Source organism: Lynx canadensis, chromosome C2 (assembly GCF_007474595.2).
Source record: "Lynx canadensis isolate LIC74 chromosome C2, mLynCan4.pri.v2, whole genome shotgun sequence".
In the NCBI taxonomy this organism is placed as follows: domain Eukaryota; kingdom Metazoa; phylum Chordata; class Mammalia; order Carnivora; family Felidae; genus Lynx; species Lynx canadensis.
The window spans coordinates 143,145,327-143,163,266 of NC_044311.2; the positions used below are offsets into that span (position 1 = coordinate 143,145,327).

The 17,940-nt window shown below is 35.3% G+C and overlaps 1 protein-coding gene across 1 annotated transcript in view; it reads right to left on the reverse strand.

Annotated features, from left to right (window-relative positions):
* Positions 1 to 17,940, reverse strand: part of LTN1 (listerin E3 ubiquitin protein ligase 1) — a 64,443-nt gene that overhangs the window by 44,098 nt on the left and 2,405 nt on the right. The window contains exons 2-8 of the mRNA XM_032594780.1: positions 13,721 to 13,924; positions 13,115 to 13,213; positions 12,379 to 12,609; positions 9,709 to 9,761; positions 8,819 to 8,999; positions 1,080 to 1,253; positions 320 to 510 (exon numbers count right to left, since the gene is read on the reverse strand). Coding sequence (XP_032450671.1) covers positions 320 to 510; positions 1,080 to 1,253; positions 8,819 to 8,999; positions 9,709 to 9,761; positions 12,379 to 12,609; positions 13,115 to 13,213; positions 13,721 to 13,924 — 1,133 coding nt within the window. The remainder of the gene's footprint in view (positions 1 to 319; positions 511 to 1,079; positions 1,254 to 8,818; positions 9,000 to 9,708; positions 9,762 to 12,378; positions 12,610 to 13,114; positions 13,214 to 13,720; positions 13,925 to 17,940) is intronic.

A 17,940-nucleotide genomic window follows, 5' to 3' on the forward strand; every position in this document is an offset into this window, starting at 1 on the left:
TTCATTTTTACCATTTGGACATTTGTATTGATCAACATACCAAAAAATGCTCATATAAAAAAAAGTCTATTTCAATCTAAGGCCCTTACAATAGTCATTGCACTTTCTGTTGTGCATGACCTCTGAAGCCTTGAAAGTACCCAAGAAAAAAATCTCAATTGAAATTCTATGAAAAGTTTAATTAAAAGTGTTTAATGAACAACAAAACAATTTGGAGAAATTTAAATAAGAAAGACCATAATGAGTATGTCATTTTACCCATTCGTGAAACCAAGAAAAATCTCTTCTGCTCTAAAGATCAAGAATTGAAACTCCTTACCCTGCAACTACAGAGGTGAGGAAATTTTTGAAGAAATCCAACTTTGGATCTGTAATAGACTGAGGGAGTTTGCTGATAAATGGCAAAAGATAAGGATATATGATGGTAGCCAGACCCCGACCGCCTTCACGAACCACAGCTGACAGCTTTGGAAACACACTTTTTTTTGCATTTACATGAAGCCAACAGTCCTAACCAAAGAAAAGATGGTAAGAATAATTAGAGATCATAAAATACTTCTCCCAATTTAGACACACACAGGCTGTCAAAAGTAAATATCAAGTATTCTACCTAAAGAGGATAAAATCTCTCACCACCACTGAAAACTAAACTCGGAAATTTTAAGAAACTTATTACATATAGTAATCATGTACCCCACATAGTGAGGACAACGTTGATCAGAAATAATTATTTAACTTAAAAGATTTATATAAAAGCTGCTTTCCAAAAGGGACACTAATATCTAATCTTAAATATAAGATTCAGATAAACTGACTTCACTGGACTACATAAAGTTTAAAGAATAATTGATACTGGCTGGCTAAACTGAAAGTAAAACAAAAACTCTATGCTAATTTTATGGTCAGTTTAAGATTTATACCAAGTTTTGGATTAAGTATTTTATTTCCAAGAAAGCATTTTCCAGTAAGTTTTAGGTATTATCATCTGATAGGCTCTGTCTCACATCATATCTAAGGCTTCTAAAATACAAACTAAGGCAAGTATCTCAAATGTACTAAATGTTACCTGTCTTACACACCTCAATAGTTGTAAGTGTATAAAGTACAGCTTCCCAGAGAGCCGGGCATACAATGGGGTCACTGTCATCAATGCTAAGTAGAACAGATGGGCTCACTTTGGATGCTTCATCTTTCATCAACTGTGGAATACGCTGGCACAAAGCAGAAACTAACTCAAAATAAGCTGAGCGGATCTAAAACAAAAAATGAAAAGCTGGATTAAATTAAAGCCTAGTAGAGCTATGATAAGATTTTTAATTTAATAGCTGATAGGTTATTCATACTAACCCTCCCATTAGTAAAACTAAAAGGGCTAGAAAAAATATCTTTAAATCTTCCATCGAGTATCAAATGGCTGAAAGGACATTAGGAATTACCACATAAAAGTGAAGGCAGAAAGAATTCAACTTTCGATTTCTCTGGCTGAAGCAAATACAAATCCTCTCTAATGGCCAAGGCGTTCACCTGGGCCTCATATTATTCCTATTAATATACTAGGCCACACCAAGTTAAATACAGCCAAAGAAAAACTAAGAAACCATGAGTCACTATCAGCAGAAACAAAAGATGACACAGAGATCTGAGACTTTAAATCTTAGGTTTACCAGTTACAAATTCCTTATCAACAGTTCTTATTATATTTAAAGAAATACAAGTTTATAGAAATCTGAAAGGAAAAGGATCTTAGAAAAAGCACAGATGTGAAAAAGTACGAAGCACAATTCCTGTTCCTAAAAATAGGCAGAAAGACAGATGATAGATTAAAATTCAATTTTCAGTTTAAGAGCAGAGAAAGTGAACTGAAAGTACAAAAGAAATTATCCACCAAGAAGCACAGAAAGACAAAAAAGGTAAAAAACACCAAGGATAGTGTAAGAGACAAGATAAAGAAGGTTTAACATATATTTAAACGGAATCCCAAAAGGAGAGAAGAGAGAACGAAGCAAAGGAAATATCTGAAAAGGTTAACAGCTGAGCATTTTGTAGAGCCAGTGAAATACACCATTCTACAAATTCAGGAACTCCAACAAATCCCAAGCAAGATACATAAAAAGAAATCCACACTAAGACACAGAATGGTGCAACTGCAAAAAACAAAACAAAACAACACAACACAACAACAAAACTCCCACAAGAACAAAGAGTAAACCATAAAAGTAGCAGAAGAAAAAGACAAACTACCTTCAAAGGAAGGACAGTAAGACTGAAAGATGACTTCAACGACAACAATGTAAATCAGAATACAGTGGAATATCTTCAAAAATAAATTAACTGCCAATATTCAATCCTGTACCCAGTAAAAATCTATTTCAAGAATGAGAGTGAAGGAATGCCTGGCTGCCTAAGTCAGGAGAGCATGAGACCCTTGATCTCGGGGTTGTAGTTTGAGCCCCACGATGCATGTAGAGATTACTTAAAAAAAAATAAAATCTTTAAAAAAAAAAAAAGAGTGAAATAAAAACATCTTCTGATAGAGAAAAAAAGACCATCATCAGCAGACCAACACAAAAAGAAATTCAAAGACGCCTTCTGTATTGAAAGTAGATGATTCCAGAGGGAAGGTAAGAGATGGAAAAAAGAATAATGAGCAAATAAAGCAACAAATATGAAGATAAATCTAAATGAAATTGAGAATACAATAATAATGTTTTCTGGGATTAAAAAAAATACACATACACATATATTTAACCCCACAAAGTACTTTATTTCTGCATATTTTATATAAAATATTACCAAATGATGTTAGCAGTGTATTTAAAAAGATAAACACATAGCATGACTAGGCTGGAAAATAATATGATCATTTAAACATATGAGAAAGGCAATCAAGAAAATTTCATCATTATTTTATGACAAAAATACTCAGCAAACTAAAAATAGAAAAGCAATCTTAAACTTTATGAAATCTACAGCAAGCATCATAATCAAAACATAAGAGTTTACAACTATTTCCATTAAAGCAGGAACAAGAAAAGGATGCCAGCTATCACCACCTCCCTCAACATGGTAGTGGAGGACCTAATTCACACACAGATAAGGAAAAAATAAAAAGAATTGGAAAGTAACTCAAACATGTAGCTATAATCATAGCAAAATAACAGGCTATAAAAAATATTCAAAAAGATGTAAACACTATCAGAACAAGAGTTTGGGAGAGTTGCTGAATATACAATTTACATACAAAAGCATAGTATACATCTACCAGTAGAAACAAAAAAATGTAATTAAAAAACATAGTGACTGTCACAATAGCAACAAAACCATAAACACGTTCAGGATGGAACACATTATAAAAATAGTACTCTGAGATGAAAAGGGCCTAACACAGCCTAAAAATTTTGGAAGAAGAACAAAGTTGGATGGTTTCTAGACTTATTATAAAAAAATAATAACTAAGAGAATATGGTATTGGTGTAAGGATAAACATATAAATAAATGGAACAGAATAAAGAGTCTAAAATTTTTTTTTAATTTTTTTTTTTTCTTCAACGTTTTTATTTATTTTTGGGACAGAGAGAGACAGAGCATGAACGGGGGAGGGGCAGAGAGAGAGGGAGACACAGAATCGGAAACAGGCTCCAGGCTCTGAGCCATCAGCCCAGAGCCCGACGCGGGGCTCAAACTCACAGACCGCGAGATCGTGACCTGGCTGAAGTCGGACACTTAACCAACTGCGCCACCCAGGCGCCCCAAGAGTCTAAAATTTAAATCCAAGATATAAGGTCAACAGAATTTTGACAAAGGTGCCAGAGTAAGGAAAAGACAATCTTTCACCAAATGGGATACTTCTATGAAAAAAAAGTGAATTTGACTCTTACCACTACATCATACACAAAAATTAATTCTAAATGAACCTAAACTATAAAACTTTAGAACAGAGAAAATCTTTGCAAACTTGAGGTAAGCAAAGATTAAAGATAAGAAATCAAAAGCAAGAACCATAAAAAATTGACAAACCGGACTTCATAAAGATTAAAAACCTACTCTCTAAAAACCATTAACAAAATGAAGTTAAGCCACAGACTAAAAGACAACATTCATGATTCTTTATCTGACAAAATACTTATATCCACAATAAGTAAAGCACATTCATAACTCAAAAATAAAAACCAAAAACTCAATTTTAAAATGGGCAAAAGAGATAAATAAATAAATAGGTAAGTGAGCAAAAGAATATTGAGTAAAAAGACTGATACACTGATCTTCTTACCAAGAACAACCATAGGTTCTGGGAATAAAACGCAAAAAACAACTGAAGACAAATCAAAATATGGGAAATCAAAATATGGAGTAAGCAATCCACACAAACAGAGCTTGCATTCTGTGCAGCTGTGCCTGGAAGGTGGTTTCGGTCACCACCGCAGAGGCACAGGGACAGCTACAACTCCAATAAAAAGCCTCGTTGGAGGAACTGGAAGAACCAGAAAGAAGAGCCCAGGGTAACCAATGCGGCAAGAGAGTGGCAGAAACTCTAGGAGGGAGCGAAGGGAACCCCCACATTTCTGTGTTTATGGTCTAAAACAACTATAGTTGACTCTTGAACCATGCACAGGGTAAAGTGAAAGCAGTTCGAAGCTAAGGCGGAAAGAACTGAGCTGAGATCTGAGATGCTGTCCGCAGCAGGCATGACAGTTTGCAGTTAGAGTCTATCCAAGTTAACGGTCTACCAACACAAAAATATCAACACCCTTGGGAGCAATATAAAACAATTCAGTCTCTAAAACATAACTTTCAGAGTACAGCCCAAGTGTCTACGAACAGGATACGATCTAAAATTACTGAAATATGAAGAGTCAGGAAAACATGATCCCATTTCCTAAGACAGTAACTGAGATCAATCCCAAGAAGAACAGATGTTATTATCAGACATGAACTCTAAAGCAGCTATTAAAACTACACTCCGTGAGGTAAAGGAAAAGAGAACAATGAATAAAAATAAATAAATAAGAAATAGAATGTACAACACCAAGAATCAACCTTAATGTAAATAAACTATGGACTCTGGACTTCATCATTTATCAATGTAGGTTCAGGGGTGCCTGGTTGGCTTCAGTCTGTAGAGCATGTGACTTTTGTCCGGGTTGTGAGTTCAAGCGCCACGCTGGGCATACAGCTTGCTTAAAAAAATGTAGGTTTATCAATTGTTACAAATATAGCATTCTGGTAGGGGATGCTTATAATGGGGAAGGCTAGGCATCTGGGAGGGGAAGGGATGGGAGGGCATATATGGGAAATCTGCATCTTCAATTGTGCTATGAACCTAAAACTGCTCTTAAAAAAGTCTTTAAAAAAAAACAACAGGAAAATTCATCAAAGAAATAGAAAATACAAAAAACCAAGTAGAACCTTTAGAAATAAAAAAAACATATTAAATTCAAAAGTGAGCAAAAGACTTGGACACCTCAAAAAGATATACAAATGGCCAAGAAGCACGTTAAAATATGTCCAACATCATCAGCCATCAGGGAAATGCAAATTAAAATCACAATGAAAAATCTCTACCCCAGAGGTCAGTAAACATTTTCTTTAAAGAGCCAGACAGTAAAATAGTTTAGGCTTTGTAAGCCATATGGTCTCTCCTCCAACTACTTAGCTTTGCTTTATTAGCATGAAAGCAGCCACAGACAATACAAAAAACTATTTACAAAAACAGGTGTGCCACATTTTGACCCATAAGCTGTATATATCGTTTGCTAATCCCTGAATTCCACACCCATGAAGATGACCTAAATGAAAACAATTGATACAAAATCAATCTCATACAAAAGTACACAACCACTTTGGTAAATAGTTTGACACCTTCTTACAAATTTAACACATATGTACTCTATGAACCATCAATTTCCTCCCCTTGCCCAAGAAAAATGAAAATCCATGTCCATAACAGAGACTAAACAATAAAAAGGAATGGACTGCTGATACATGCAACAATGAATAAATCTTAAAAAACATTATAGTGAGCAAAAGAAGCCAGAGACAGAATATGTTTGGCTCCATTTATATGAACACCTGTATGTCGGTAGCAACAGAAAGCAGGTCACTGGTTGCCTACAGTAAGGGGAAAGATGACTCAAAGAACCCATTTTTGGGTGATAAAAATGTTTACTATCTTGATTGTAGTGGTTACATGAGTATGTACATGTAGATGGGTAAATACATTGGTTAAAACTTGTTAAACTCTATGCCTAAAATGGTTACATTTTGTTGTGAGTAAATTATACCTCAATAAAGTTGGTTTAAAAATTATTCTAGGATATTTTTTATATACCTGAATACACTGGGATACGACAGGTTCATCGTAACATCAGGCTCAATAACTTTATAAAGAGAGCAAGCTTCCCCAAATTATTCACTTTTTTGAGGAATTCAATAAATTTACTGTAATTTATAGGGAAGAATAAAGTCACATATTCTACGAATTGAGCCAGCCAGATGCCCAGAAGAATGAAGTTCTAAAACAATTTGGTCAATCTTGAAGATGAAGACAAAAAAAGTGATTCACCTGAGCAGTTATCAGGATACATCATAATGTCACGTTAACATTTGATATTAAAATGGAATGGATACAAACTTCTGGTACTGGCATAAGAAGAAACAAAGACCAATGGACCAGAAGGCAGAGTTTAGAGGCAAACTTATGAACATATGGAAATTTAATGTACCATATTGGCAGGACCACAAATCAATAGGGAAAGAATGAATAGTTCACTAGGTGATTTTTAGGAATACTGACTTACTACACATGAAGAGAAAGGTGACTAGGTATCTACTTAATGCTGTATAAAAAAAGGTAGATTTATTGATGGATTAAAGACTTCAGGGGCGCCTGGGCGGCTCGGTCAGTTGAGCGTCCGACTTCGGCTCAGGTCATGATCTCGTGTTTTGTGGGTTTGAGCCCCGCGTTCGGCTCTGTGCTGACAGTTCAGAGCCTGGAGCCTGCTTCAGATCCTGTGACTCCCTCTCTCTCTGCCCCTTCCCTGCTTGCGTTCTCTCTCTCTCTCAAAATCAATAAACCTTAAAAAAAAATGTATTAAAAAAACAAAGACTTCACATGAAAAGTAAAGGTATTAAAAAAAGATATAACCATTAAAAATACAAGAATGTTTTTCTGGATTAAAAGTGGGAAAGGCCTTCATATGGCAAAAGCAGTGATTTTGATTACATGAAAATTACAATGTCTTTCTAAAGAGGACACAGGAAAGGTAACAAAGTGGGAGATTATTTGCAATGCCTAAAAACAACAAAAGGACAAGTATTTAGGATACACAAAGAACTCTAGTAAAATAAAAAAAGAAAACTTCAAAAGAAAGGGGAGAAAGACATAAACAAGTAGTTTATAGAAGAAACACCAAAATTCAAAAAGCTTATAGAAAGATCCTAAAAGTCACTAGTTGGCAGAGTAATGAAAAAAAAAATTTTTTTTGAAACCCTATTAGACTGATAAAAATTAGGGAACTAAGGATTCTAGTCCTGGCTAGGATATAAGGATACACAGGGCTCATCAGGCAATGATGGTTGAGTGTAGAGTAATGCAGCCATTCAAGAGAGCAATCTGGCACCACTCAGAAAATTAAGTATGCATATCCTCTTTGACTCAGCAATTCAAAAGCTAAGAGAATTTCAGAAAAAGAAATCCTTGCAGATTTGAAGGCACATGAATGAAGATGTTCACTGCTGCACTGTCTGTGACAGCAGGGAGTTGAAGGCAATCAGTGCATCTATCACTGAGGGAATGCAGAGGTAAAATAGAAGGGATGCGAATTTCTTAATCCTACATAGTATTTAGAAGGCCTGATCAAATATTCATATAAGGACATGATAGATTTAAAGTATTTTTGTACTTTTAAAAAAGTACTGAGAACTTGGGGTATCTGGGTGGCTCAGACAGTTAAGTATCCAACTCTTGATTTTGGCTTAGGTCATAATCTCACAGTTCAGCAAATGGAGTCCTGCATCAGGCTCGGTGCTGACAGCATGGAACCTACTAGGAATTCTCATTCTCTCTCTCTCTCTTCCCTCACCCCACCCAAGTAAATAAACTTAAAAAAAATAAAGTTAAAAAGTACTTAGTTCTTAAAAAGCACAGGTAAAAAATACATTCCAAAAGGCGGTGATGTACCCAATAGAGAAAGTGTTACAGAAGCTTCATTCAGGCATGACTTCTAGTGCTGTTGTCTTTGTCAATGTTAATGAATCAACAATATCTATTAATAAGATCTCTTTACAGAGACACACATAAAACAAGGTTTCTTATTGACCAACTGACAAAAATGTTGTGACCAGAGACTCACAGGCACCCAATCCTATATTTCCCCTAAGAGTAATGCTGCAGTATTCACTTAGTCAATATTCATGGGTTCTTCATATAAGCTAATTACCATGAATAAGAAGAATCAACTATACATACAAAAGGACATACACTAAGCACATTTAGAATGGTTAGCTAGCGGAGGATGGAGAAGGAGACAGAGACATAAGAGAAAAAAAAATGCATGAAATTAGAAGACCTTCATGCACACCAACAATTTTAAGGTACCATGAACAGAACAGTGTGATAATACAACTCTGAAGTCTAAATAACTAAATAAAAAAGTGAAAATACAATAACATTGCAGTAAAAGAGGCAATTCAGTCCAACCACAAAGATGTGTTTGCAGAGTTTTAAACCTAAACAATAAGCATAAAACACAAACATAAACTAACAAGATCAGGGTGGAAAAAAGGAGTCACAGATGTTTACAATAAAAGATTAAGATACCTGAGGTATACTGTGTTTTCCATATTTCCAAAACTTATTCTGTGATAAAAGAGACTTAAATTTTTCCTCCAGAGAATCAAGCTCATTATCAGGTAAGAGGCAAAGCAATTTTTTTAATGCCAATAAGGAACAAGTTACAACCCGATAGAATTTAGCTTCTCTTTCTTCCTCTGGAACCGTTCTTGATGTGAAAAGAAAATAAACATATATAAGAATTGAGCATAAGCCAAACTACATACTTGGCACTTCTATTTTAAATGTTTTATCATTAAATATCTACCAAAGTTGCTTTATTTTTATTTCTGCATTCTATTCGTCCTGTGCCAACCCTCCTCCCTTAAAATACAAACAAACACAAAATTTGAATCACATATTTTTCAACTAATACAAGGGGAAAGTAGATGAAAAGCTGTGGCTTGAAAAAAGTGGGCAATATACTGTTCTCAGTAGCAAGTAATAGGATGAGTCTAGGGAATGGATATCGGTGCATCTAGGATTACTTGCCATTAGGGACTCCTAACAGTTTGACTAGTACGCAAAAGTAAATGGGTGATTTTACCACTCTCAACAGAACTATTCAGAATTCTTCCACTAGTTCAACCGGACCTTAAAATGATTCCTGCTAGGACAATTAAAAGGTAAATGTGGGAAAAATATAAAAACATCTATTTTTAAACAACCAAATGTGTAATGCCCAGATAATTCAAGTTAAATAGCAAGATAACTGCAAGTAAAAACACTTAAAATAGCACCTGGCATATAGCATTATAGTATTTTCATCTCTACTTTAAGAATCTCTTTTTTAAAAATGTCACATTGAAATTACCATCTTGTTACGGATGAGCGAAGCCAATCCTTAACGTGAGTTACATAGATATAACACAACTTACTGTGGATCACTGAGTGTATCAGGTGTTTCTTTTATAAGATGATCCTGTAGCACCTACACAGGAGGAAAAATCCCATGAGCCTTGAGATTTTATTGAACTGTCAATGGTGAACAGTTAGAGCATAAACCTCGTCTTACTTAAAAGCTCTTACCCCTTCCCCGCAAAATTAGCAAAATTAAGCAGCAAAACTAAAAGGTTTGAATTTTACCTATTTTTCTTTCCCTATGAATCCCTAAGGTTGACTGGGGTAAGAAAGAGAGGGTACTTCTGAACATTTCCAGCACCCATCAAGAATCTTCCCCTAAATACTCCTGGTCTCTTGTCTCTCCATTCCTCCTGTACACAGCAGTGAAGTAGAATTCCCGATTAGTAAGTTTGAAAGAGAAATTCAGGCTGTTTTCCTCTCCTCTCTTTTTGAGCATCTCCCTGCGCATAAGGGAGAACACACATTGTGCTCTGTTCCATCATGGAGGAAAGTCTAAGGTTCCATTCAAAGTGGGTAAGTCTGCCTACTTCCAGCATGCAGTACTAGAGAACTCACTATTCTAGTATCACTTTTATCAGCAACTATAACAGCTAACATTTACTGAACTTTTCCATATGCCAGGTATTGCTTTGAGCACATTTCATCCATTAACTAAATTAATCCTCACAAATGCTCAATGAAGTACAAGTTAATTTCTACTTTAATAGATAAAGAAATAGAGGCACAGAAACTTACCCAAGGTCATGCATAACTAATGACAGAATGTGACAGAAACCCAGAGCCCATGTTCTTATAGACAGTATGACATAATGCCTGTAAATCTGACATTTTGGTCTCAATGGCCTAACCCCTCTCTAAAAAACTGATTTTGAACTTAGGAAAGTTCAAGCCCAATATCTGTAAGGAACTGTGACATAACCAACTAACGGAAAAATAATGCAGGAACTAATCCACATATTCAATGATCAGTTATCCATCCATAACAAAGCCAAGAAACAAAAAACCAACCAAACAAAAAACTATGAATAGCCAAAATGGTTGTCTCAAAATCCATTTTCTTAAACTCTTAGTGTCCAAACTCATGACACTTTACTCTCACAACACTTATCACTTGATATTTCAAATATACCAATGATTCTTGGGTTGAGAACTCCCTTTGAGAATATGATTAAAGCTATAAACCCTCTCCCTAGAAAAACAAACTTGGTAAACTTGAAAAATGAAAAATGGAAGAATCAAGAACTTAAATGGGGAACTAGAATGCACATGTGTGTGTGTGCAGGGGAAGAGTTAGGTGAAAAGATCAGATAGGTAAGCCGGGACCAGACCATGCAGAGCCCTATAGGCCAGGATAAGAAATCTGGACATGTGGGGCGCCTGGGTGGCGCAGTCGGTTAAGCGTCCGACTTCAGCCAGGTCACGATCTCGCGGTCCGTGAGTTCGAGCCCCGCGTCGGGCTCTGGGCTGATGGCTCAGAGCCTGGAGCCTGTTTCCGATTCTGTGTCTCCCTCTCTCTCTGCCCCTCCCCTGTTCATGCTCTGTCTCTCTCTGTCCCAAAAATAAATAAAAACGTTGGAAAAAAAAAAAAAAAAAAGAAATCTGGACATGTAAGTATAATGGGAAGCCACAGAGAGGCTGACTAACTGAAATGAGGGATGGTGTTTAAAAAAGACACATGGTGCTATGGAAACACAGAAGTACTAAATAAAGGAATGAATGCCAGCATGAATTCTTTAAAATCCTCAATTTCCCCATCATTCATAGTACGTCTACTTTTATTTCTTGAGAGAATACTAATGAACTCAGTTGTCTGGTTTTTCCAACCCATATATTAGGAATAGCAGATAAAGGGAGAAGAAATGAAGGACAGTATAAGATACAAACCGAAAGCCACAGAAGTTATGGCTGATATCAGTCTTGCACAAGTGTTGCAAGAACCCTGGCCAAGTGTTGGAGAAACTTTCATATCTGTTAATGACAATATAAATTTATATGGCCTTTTGAAGGACAATTTATCAATATAAAAATATTTTTAAATGTTCTCATCCTTTGACCCAACATATATGGTTACTAGAAATTCTACTATCACTCCGACAGGGTATGAAGAAATCTATTCAAAAATGTTCTCTGACGCAGTATTTGTTATAATAAAAAACAGGGAAAATCCAAATGTATAATATAAAAGGAGTTAAATAAACTGTTGTACATCCATACAAAGGAATATCAGAAAACCAACAGAAAGAATGAAGTATATCTGTATACTTGTATTGATATGGAAATATGGGGAAAAATAAATTTAGATTTATTTTTTAGGGTATAGATTATTTTTATTTACATTTATTTTTAGGATTTAAATTTAGATTTTTTTTTTTTAGACGTACTCTTTTTTCAGATTATGTATCATAAAGTATATACCTAAATTTTTAGGTAGTATGACTAGGATTTATATAAATTAAAGATGAAAAATTTAAATAACTTAGAAAGATCCAATCCAAAATGCTAATTATGTTAAGAATCAAAAATGGTCAATTTTGTTAAACACCATTTTTGAAAGGCAAACTTCCATTAAAAATATTTCACTTACTCGTTCCTTTATAATGCCAGGCAAAAGAGCTGTTGTTATAATATGCCTATATCCCTTAAATACTTGAGAAAAAAAATACAGAATCACTCCAAGAACTTACACTTGTAATTTCATCCTTACAAAATGCTATGGCTTCAGGTTGCTTGCTTGGAGGGAAAGCTGCTTCAAAGGCATCTTTTGCTGCAGATGCAGCTGGCGTGTAAGTATCACACTGAGCCATTAACCAATAGCCCATTAAACTTTTTAAATAAGGAGCCAAGTGTTTCTTTACTTTAAGGATAAGCTTTTCAAAAGCCTGCTGCGTGGCTTCTCGAACCCGGCGATCGTGATCCTATTGAAAATATAATATGGTTTAAAATAGCTCTAACCCATAAAAACATATACAAGACATTTCCAGATATGCTATGATGACCCATTAGTAAGAATTCACCTATGTGCAGAGCTAAACTAAAATTAATTATTATGTGAAAAAAATTGATTAATCTTTCCTTTTCCCCTTCTCGCAATGATAAAAACTATTCAAGATAGACTATTCAAGGTTAGGCCTTCAATATTAAGCAATTCACTCTCATTCTCTTCCAGCAAATAAACAAAGAAGTTAAACTGTCAGAATTTACTATAACTAGAAAGTATCTAGGTAATCCTCCAGTAATCACATAAGTTTTGAAAACCCAGACTTCAAATACACTTTATACAACTTAACATGATCCAAATTGCATAATATTGACACATTTTATACTCCTCACCAAAAATGAATCATGTACATGTAATAGTTCTCATGACTTCAATCAAAAACTGTACAACGAGATAAACTAGTGTAAGTTTTTAATACTTACAAGTGAAATTTTGCAGAAAATTCTTGGCCAGTATGGAAGAACTCCTTTTACGACTTCTGTATCTCTCTCTGTACACATGGTTCCAAATTCCTGCATAGCCTGAAAGTAAATTAGCAACATTACTAAGAATCAACCGCCATAATATTGGCTATTCATTAGATCTTTTCTGTGCTAGAAACAGTCTATTTTATGTAACGGGAGAATGCACTGCTTCTGTTTGTGCCATATGGGACTAATCTGAAAGGTTCCTTCACAGCATACTATGATAGAAGCTTCTCAATTTTTTAAAAAAATAAAATATACACAAACAAAAAACTCAATTTAATATTATAAGGTCAAATTTCCCATTCTCTAATGGGAAAAACTGCACAGCCAGAATTCCAAAATGGTTCAAATAAGTGCAGAACGACAAACAAATTTGTAATCCAGAAGATAAATGGTAAACTAAGCTTAAGTCTATGTGTCAGAAAAAAGGACAATTGTAAAAGAACTTATTAGTGATAAATGATTGCTCATTTTGCTTTACATAAAATATACCAATTGACACGTTGTTCTAACAAAAGAATTTTCTTGATCATTTTTTATAAAAAACAACATAAAACTTACTTTTAACTTTGTTGTGACATCTTTCTTAGAAAGTTTCCGCAGCACCATTCGGAAATCAGAATCTACAAGACTGTCAATTTCTTCAGCTCCCTGAATAGCAGGAACATAGCCGAGGTCATTCTGTGACGTTCCAAAACCAATAAATCCAGGCACTGTTCCCTGTTCTTTGGCAAGGAGTTCTGCAGCTCGGCCACTGTTTGAAGGCTGATAAGAAAGTGGGGGGCAGGGGGAGATTCAGAGTCTAGGAAGAGTTCAAAATTTAATTTTGAGTTCTTATCCTTCACAATTCCCAGAGAGGAACAAGCTTTTATTTGAGAAGTTTTGTTTGCTAGTTTTTTTTTTTTTTTAATAAAGCCTCTCTTTTTAAATGTTTTTTTTTTTAATTTATTTATTTTGAGAGAGAGAGCATGAGTGTACACACACACACACACACACACACACACACACACACACACAACTAGGGGAGGGGCACAGAAAAAAAGAGAATCCCAGTCCCAGGCAGGCTCTATGCTGACAGTGCAGAGCCCAATATGGGACTTGATCTCATGAATCAAGAGATCATGACCTGAGCTGAAATCAAGAGGCGAAAGCTTAACTGACTGAGTGACCCAGGAGCCCCAAGAACTTTTTATTTCCTAGCCTAAGATTTCATCCACTGCAATGTTCCCATCACTAAGAATCTATTAATAATTATCCTAGGAACCATTTTCTGGTTTGCTAAACATCAGAAAAATGTTTATTAAACTGGACACAATCCATTAGTGGCTCATGATATTAACTTAATGGGTCAAGACAGCATTTCAAAAACATAGAATAAAATGTTAAAACTCAGAATGCATCACATACAGTAAGAATAAATACTACTTTATAAAATTAATTTCCAAATTTGTATAAAGAGTATATACACACAAATGTGTACTATGTAATGATATAAAATTGATTCATAAATGAATTATATCTTTTCATCCATTCAACAAACATTTATTAAACAATCACCATGGGACCAATCTAATGATAGCTATTTCTAAGACTAGGAGTTCCCTGAGGGCAGACACACTCATTTCTACATACCCAAAGTTACTCTAACTTCTTTGAGCTATAATGGTCACAAATTATATTGCTATGGACATAAAATCAATACAATGGTCAGGATATATGATACATTCCTTTGAACCATAGCCTGTGGTTTGTTAAATCGATACACAATATGGTAGCTTCCTAGTACAAAAAGTTAATAGGTTGATTGCGATAAAGAAAACATTTAAACTGCTAAAGAAACTAACATATCCATTGTTAGCTAATAGAAAAATGCCTCAGTTCAATGTCTAGCATGACGTTACAACCCACGTATTCATCTGTTCCTGACCTCTCTAAAAGAATGGCTGAAAGGTGATTCAATTTGCTCATACCTAGCAAAATTGTGTTTGGGAAACTCTTTGTCAAGGAATAATCTCGGCTACTTTCTAAACTGAATGACCAGAAATGAAAATGATAACATGAATTACATTTTTTTTTTCAAAATAGTAGCATTTAAGACTAATTTCAAAAAAAGTTCTCTATTTTGGAACTTTATTAAAATGAACTAACATTATTCAGTTCGCCTTTCTCAATATTGGTACATGAATAAAGAGCTACAAAGGAAGTTAGTGAATTATAATACAATGTTGAAAACTAAGTATGATGACACTGGACATCAGAATTTTATCTATAATACCATTTGTAAAGTTTTATTATAAAACAGAATAATGAACTAGTATAAAAAACTAGTTAATGCTAAAAGCTAAAGGAGTCAAGGCTAAATTCTGAACTGACCTGAAATACCATAGCTGCTAGAGGTAACTGGGTGAAGAAAGGTATGAGATTTCCAATTTCCAATGGTAGAGTAACAAATTATTTTTAAAATAGACTAATTGTGTCTTTTTATTCAATGTTTACTTTGAGCTTAAAATAGTTACTGTTTCTTATTACTTCCTCTACTGTATATTAAATACTTATGCCCACAGTTCAAAAATTAAGAACCTTGATTTTATTCCTTATACTACATGCGCTTCATTTTTCTTTTTTTCTTTTTTTACTGAGAGAGAGAGAGAGAGAGAGAGAGAGAGAGAGAGAGAGAAAGCGCACATGAGCAGGGGAGGGGCAGAGAGGAAGAGAGAAAATTCCAAGTAGGCTCCACGCTGTCAGCAGAGAGCCAGACGCAGGGCTCGATCTCACAACCGTCTGTGAGATCGTGACCTGAGCCAGAACCAAGAGTTGGGCTGGACACTTAACTGACTAAGCCACCCAGGCATGCCCCTACTTCACTCCTTTGTGCCTGTCTTCTAGAGGTATCTGAGGTGGCAATCCTGACTCTACAGTTTAAAGGCCAAACTCTGGAAGATTTACAAGATCTTTCAGCATCTGGCCTCCACTTCTCCAAGGTGTATCTCCCAACACTCTTTTCTTCCCTTGTCACAGGTCCTCCCCTCCTCTCCCAATTTTGCTGCCACCACTGATGTTCCAGTCCCAAAGTGAATTCACAGTTCTCTGAATAGGTTATGCCCTTCACAATCTGATGTTTGTGCAATCTCTTCTCTTTGCCTGAAAACCTTTTCTTTCTTTCCATTGCCTGACAAACTCTTATTCATCTTTCAAAACACACTCTTGTTTTCAACCTTTGTCTCCTGCAGGTCAAGTACCATTCTTTTCCTATTCCACTGTTTTCTTTCTACTCACACCTGTATCATAGTTCTTTAATATACTATAATCATTTGCTTACTTATATGTCTCTCATCAGACTAACAGTTCAAGAATAAGAAACATCTGTCTATCATCTTTGAACACATGGCATTCAGTACTCACAGTCTTCTGTTGAATGAAAGACTGCCACTCTGAGGTTCAAACCTCAACTATGCAACTTCCTGGCTAATGAACGTAGGTAAATTAATTCCTCTAAGCCTCCGAACCATTATCTTTAAAATGAAAAAAAAAAAAAATAGCAACTAAGCTGTTACTTGGGTTACTGTCAAAATTAAATATAGTTTTTAAACCATTAAAATTGATTGCAGTAAGAAATCAACAAAGGATGCTAAAACAATTAAGTGAAAGTTTGTGAGAGAACAGGTTATTCTCAGTCTCAAAATACCACTCCCAGTGTTATTTGCTAATAGCCAGTAGAAAAAGATACTCTTATAATGGACATCACATTAACCAAGTGATTAAATAACATCACTAATAAGACACGCAAGCATCATGTGCACCCGATCCACTGATGATGCTACATCACCTATGAAGCATTCCTATCAAAAACTGTTTAACCTGAATCTAATCAAAGGAACAATTAGACAATTCTAAATTAAGTAAAACAAGTGGCCTAGACTTTTCCAGACTGTCCCTGTTATAGAAGAACTACCCTCAAAAAAGAAGCAGCAGAAGAAAAAAAAAAAAATAAACAAACAAACACGGGAAAACTACCTAGAACTAAATAACTGAATGGAATCACTCCATCCTTGATTGGACCTTCAGTGTTTTTTAAAATGCTGTATCTCTGGCACAAAAACAGACACACAGACCAATGGAATAGAATAGAAACCCCAGAACTAGACCCACAAACGTATGGCCAACTCATCTTTGACAAAGCAGGAAAGAACATCCAATGGAAAAAAGACAGCCTCTTTAACAAATGGTGCTGGGAGAACTGGACAGCAACATGCAGAAGGTTGAAACTAGACCACTTTCTCACACCATTTACAAAAATAAACTCAAAATGGATAAAGGACCTAAATGTGAGACAGGAAACCATCAAAACCTTAGAGGAGAAAGCAGGAAAAGACCTCTCTGACCTCAGCCGTAGCAATCTCTTACTCGACACATCCCCAAAGGCAAGGGAATTAAAAGCAAAAGTGAATTACTGGGACCTTATGAAGATAAAAAGCTTCTGCACAGCAAAGGAAACAACCAACAAAACTAAAAGGCAACCAACGGAATGGGAAAAGATATTTGCAAATGACATATCGGACAAAGGGCTAGTATCTAAAATCTATAAAGAGCTCACCAAACTCCACACCCGAAAAACAAATAACCCAGTGAAGAAATGGGCAGAAAACATGAATAGACACTTCTCTAAAGAAGACATCCAGATGGCCAACAGGCACATGAAAAGATGTTCAGCGTCGCTCCTTATCAGGGAAATACAAATCAAAACCACACTCAGATATCACCTCACGCCAGTCAGAGTGGCC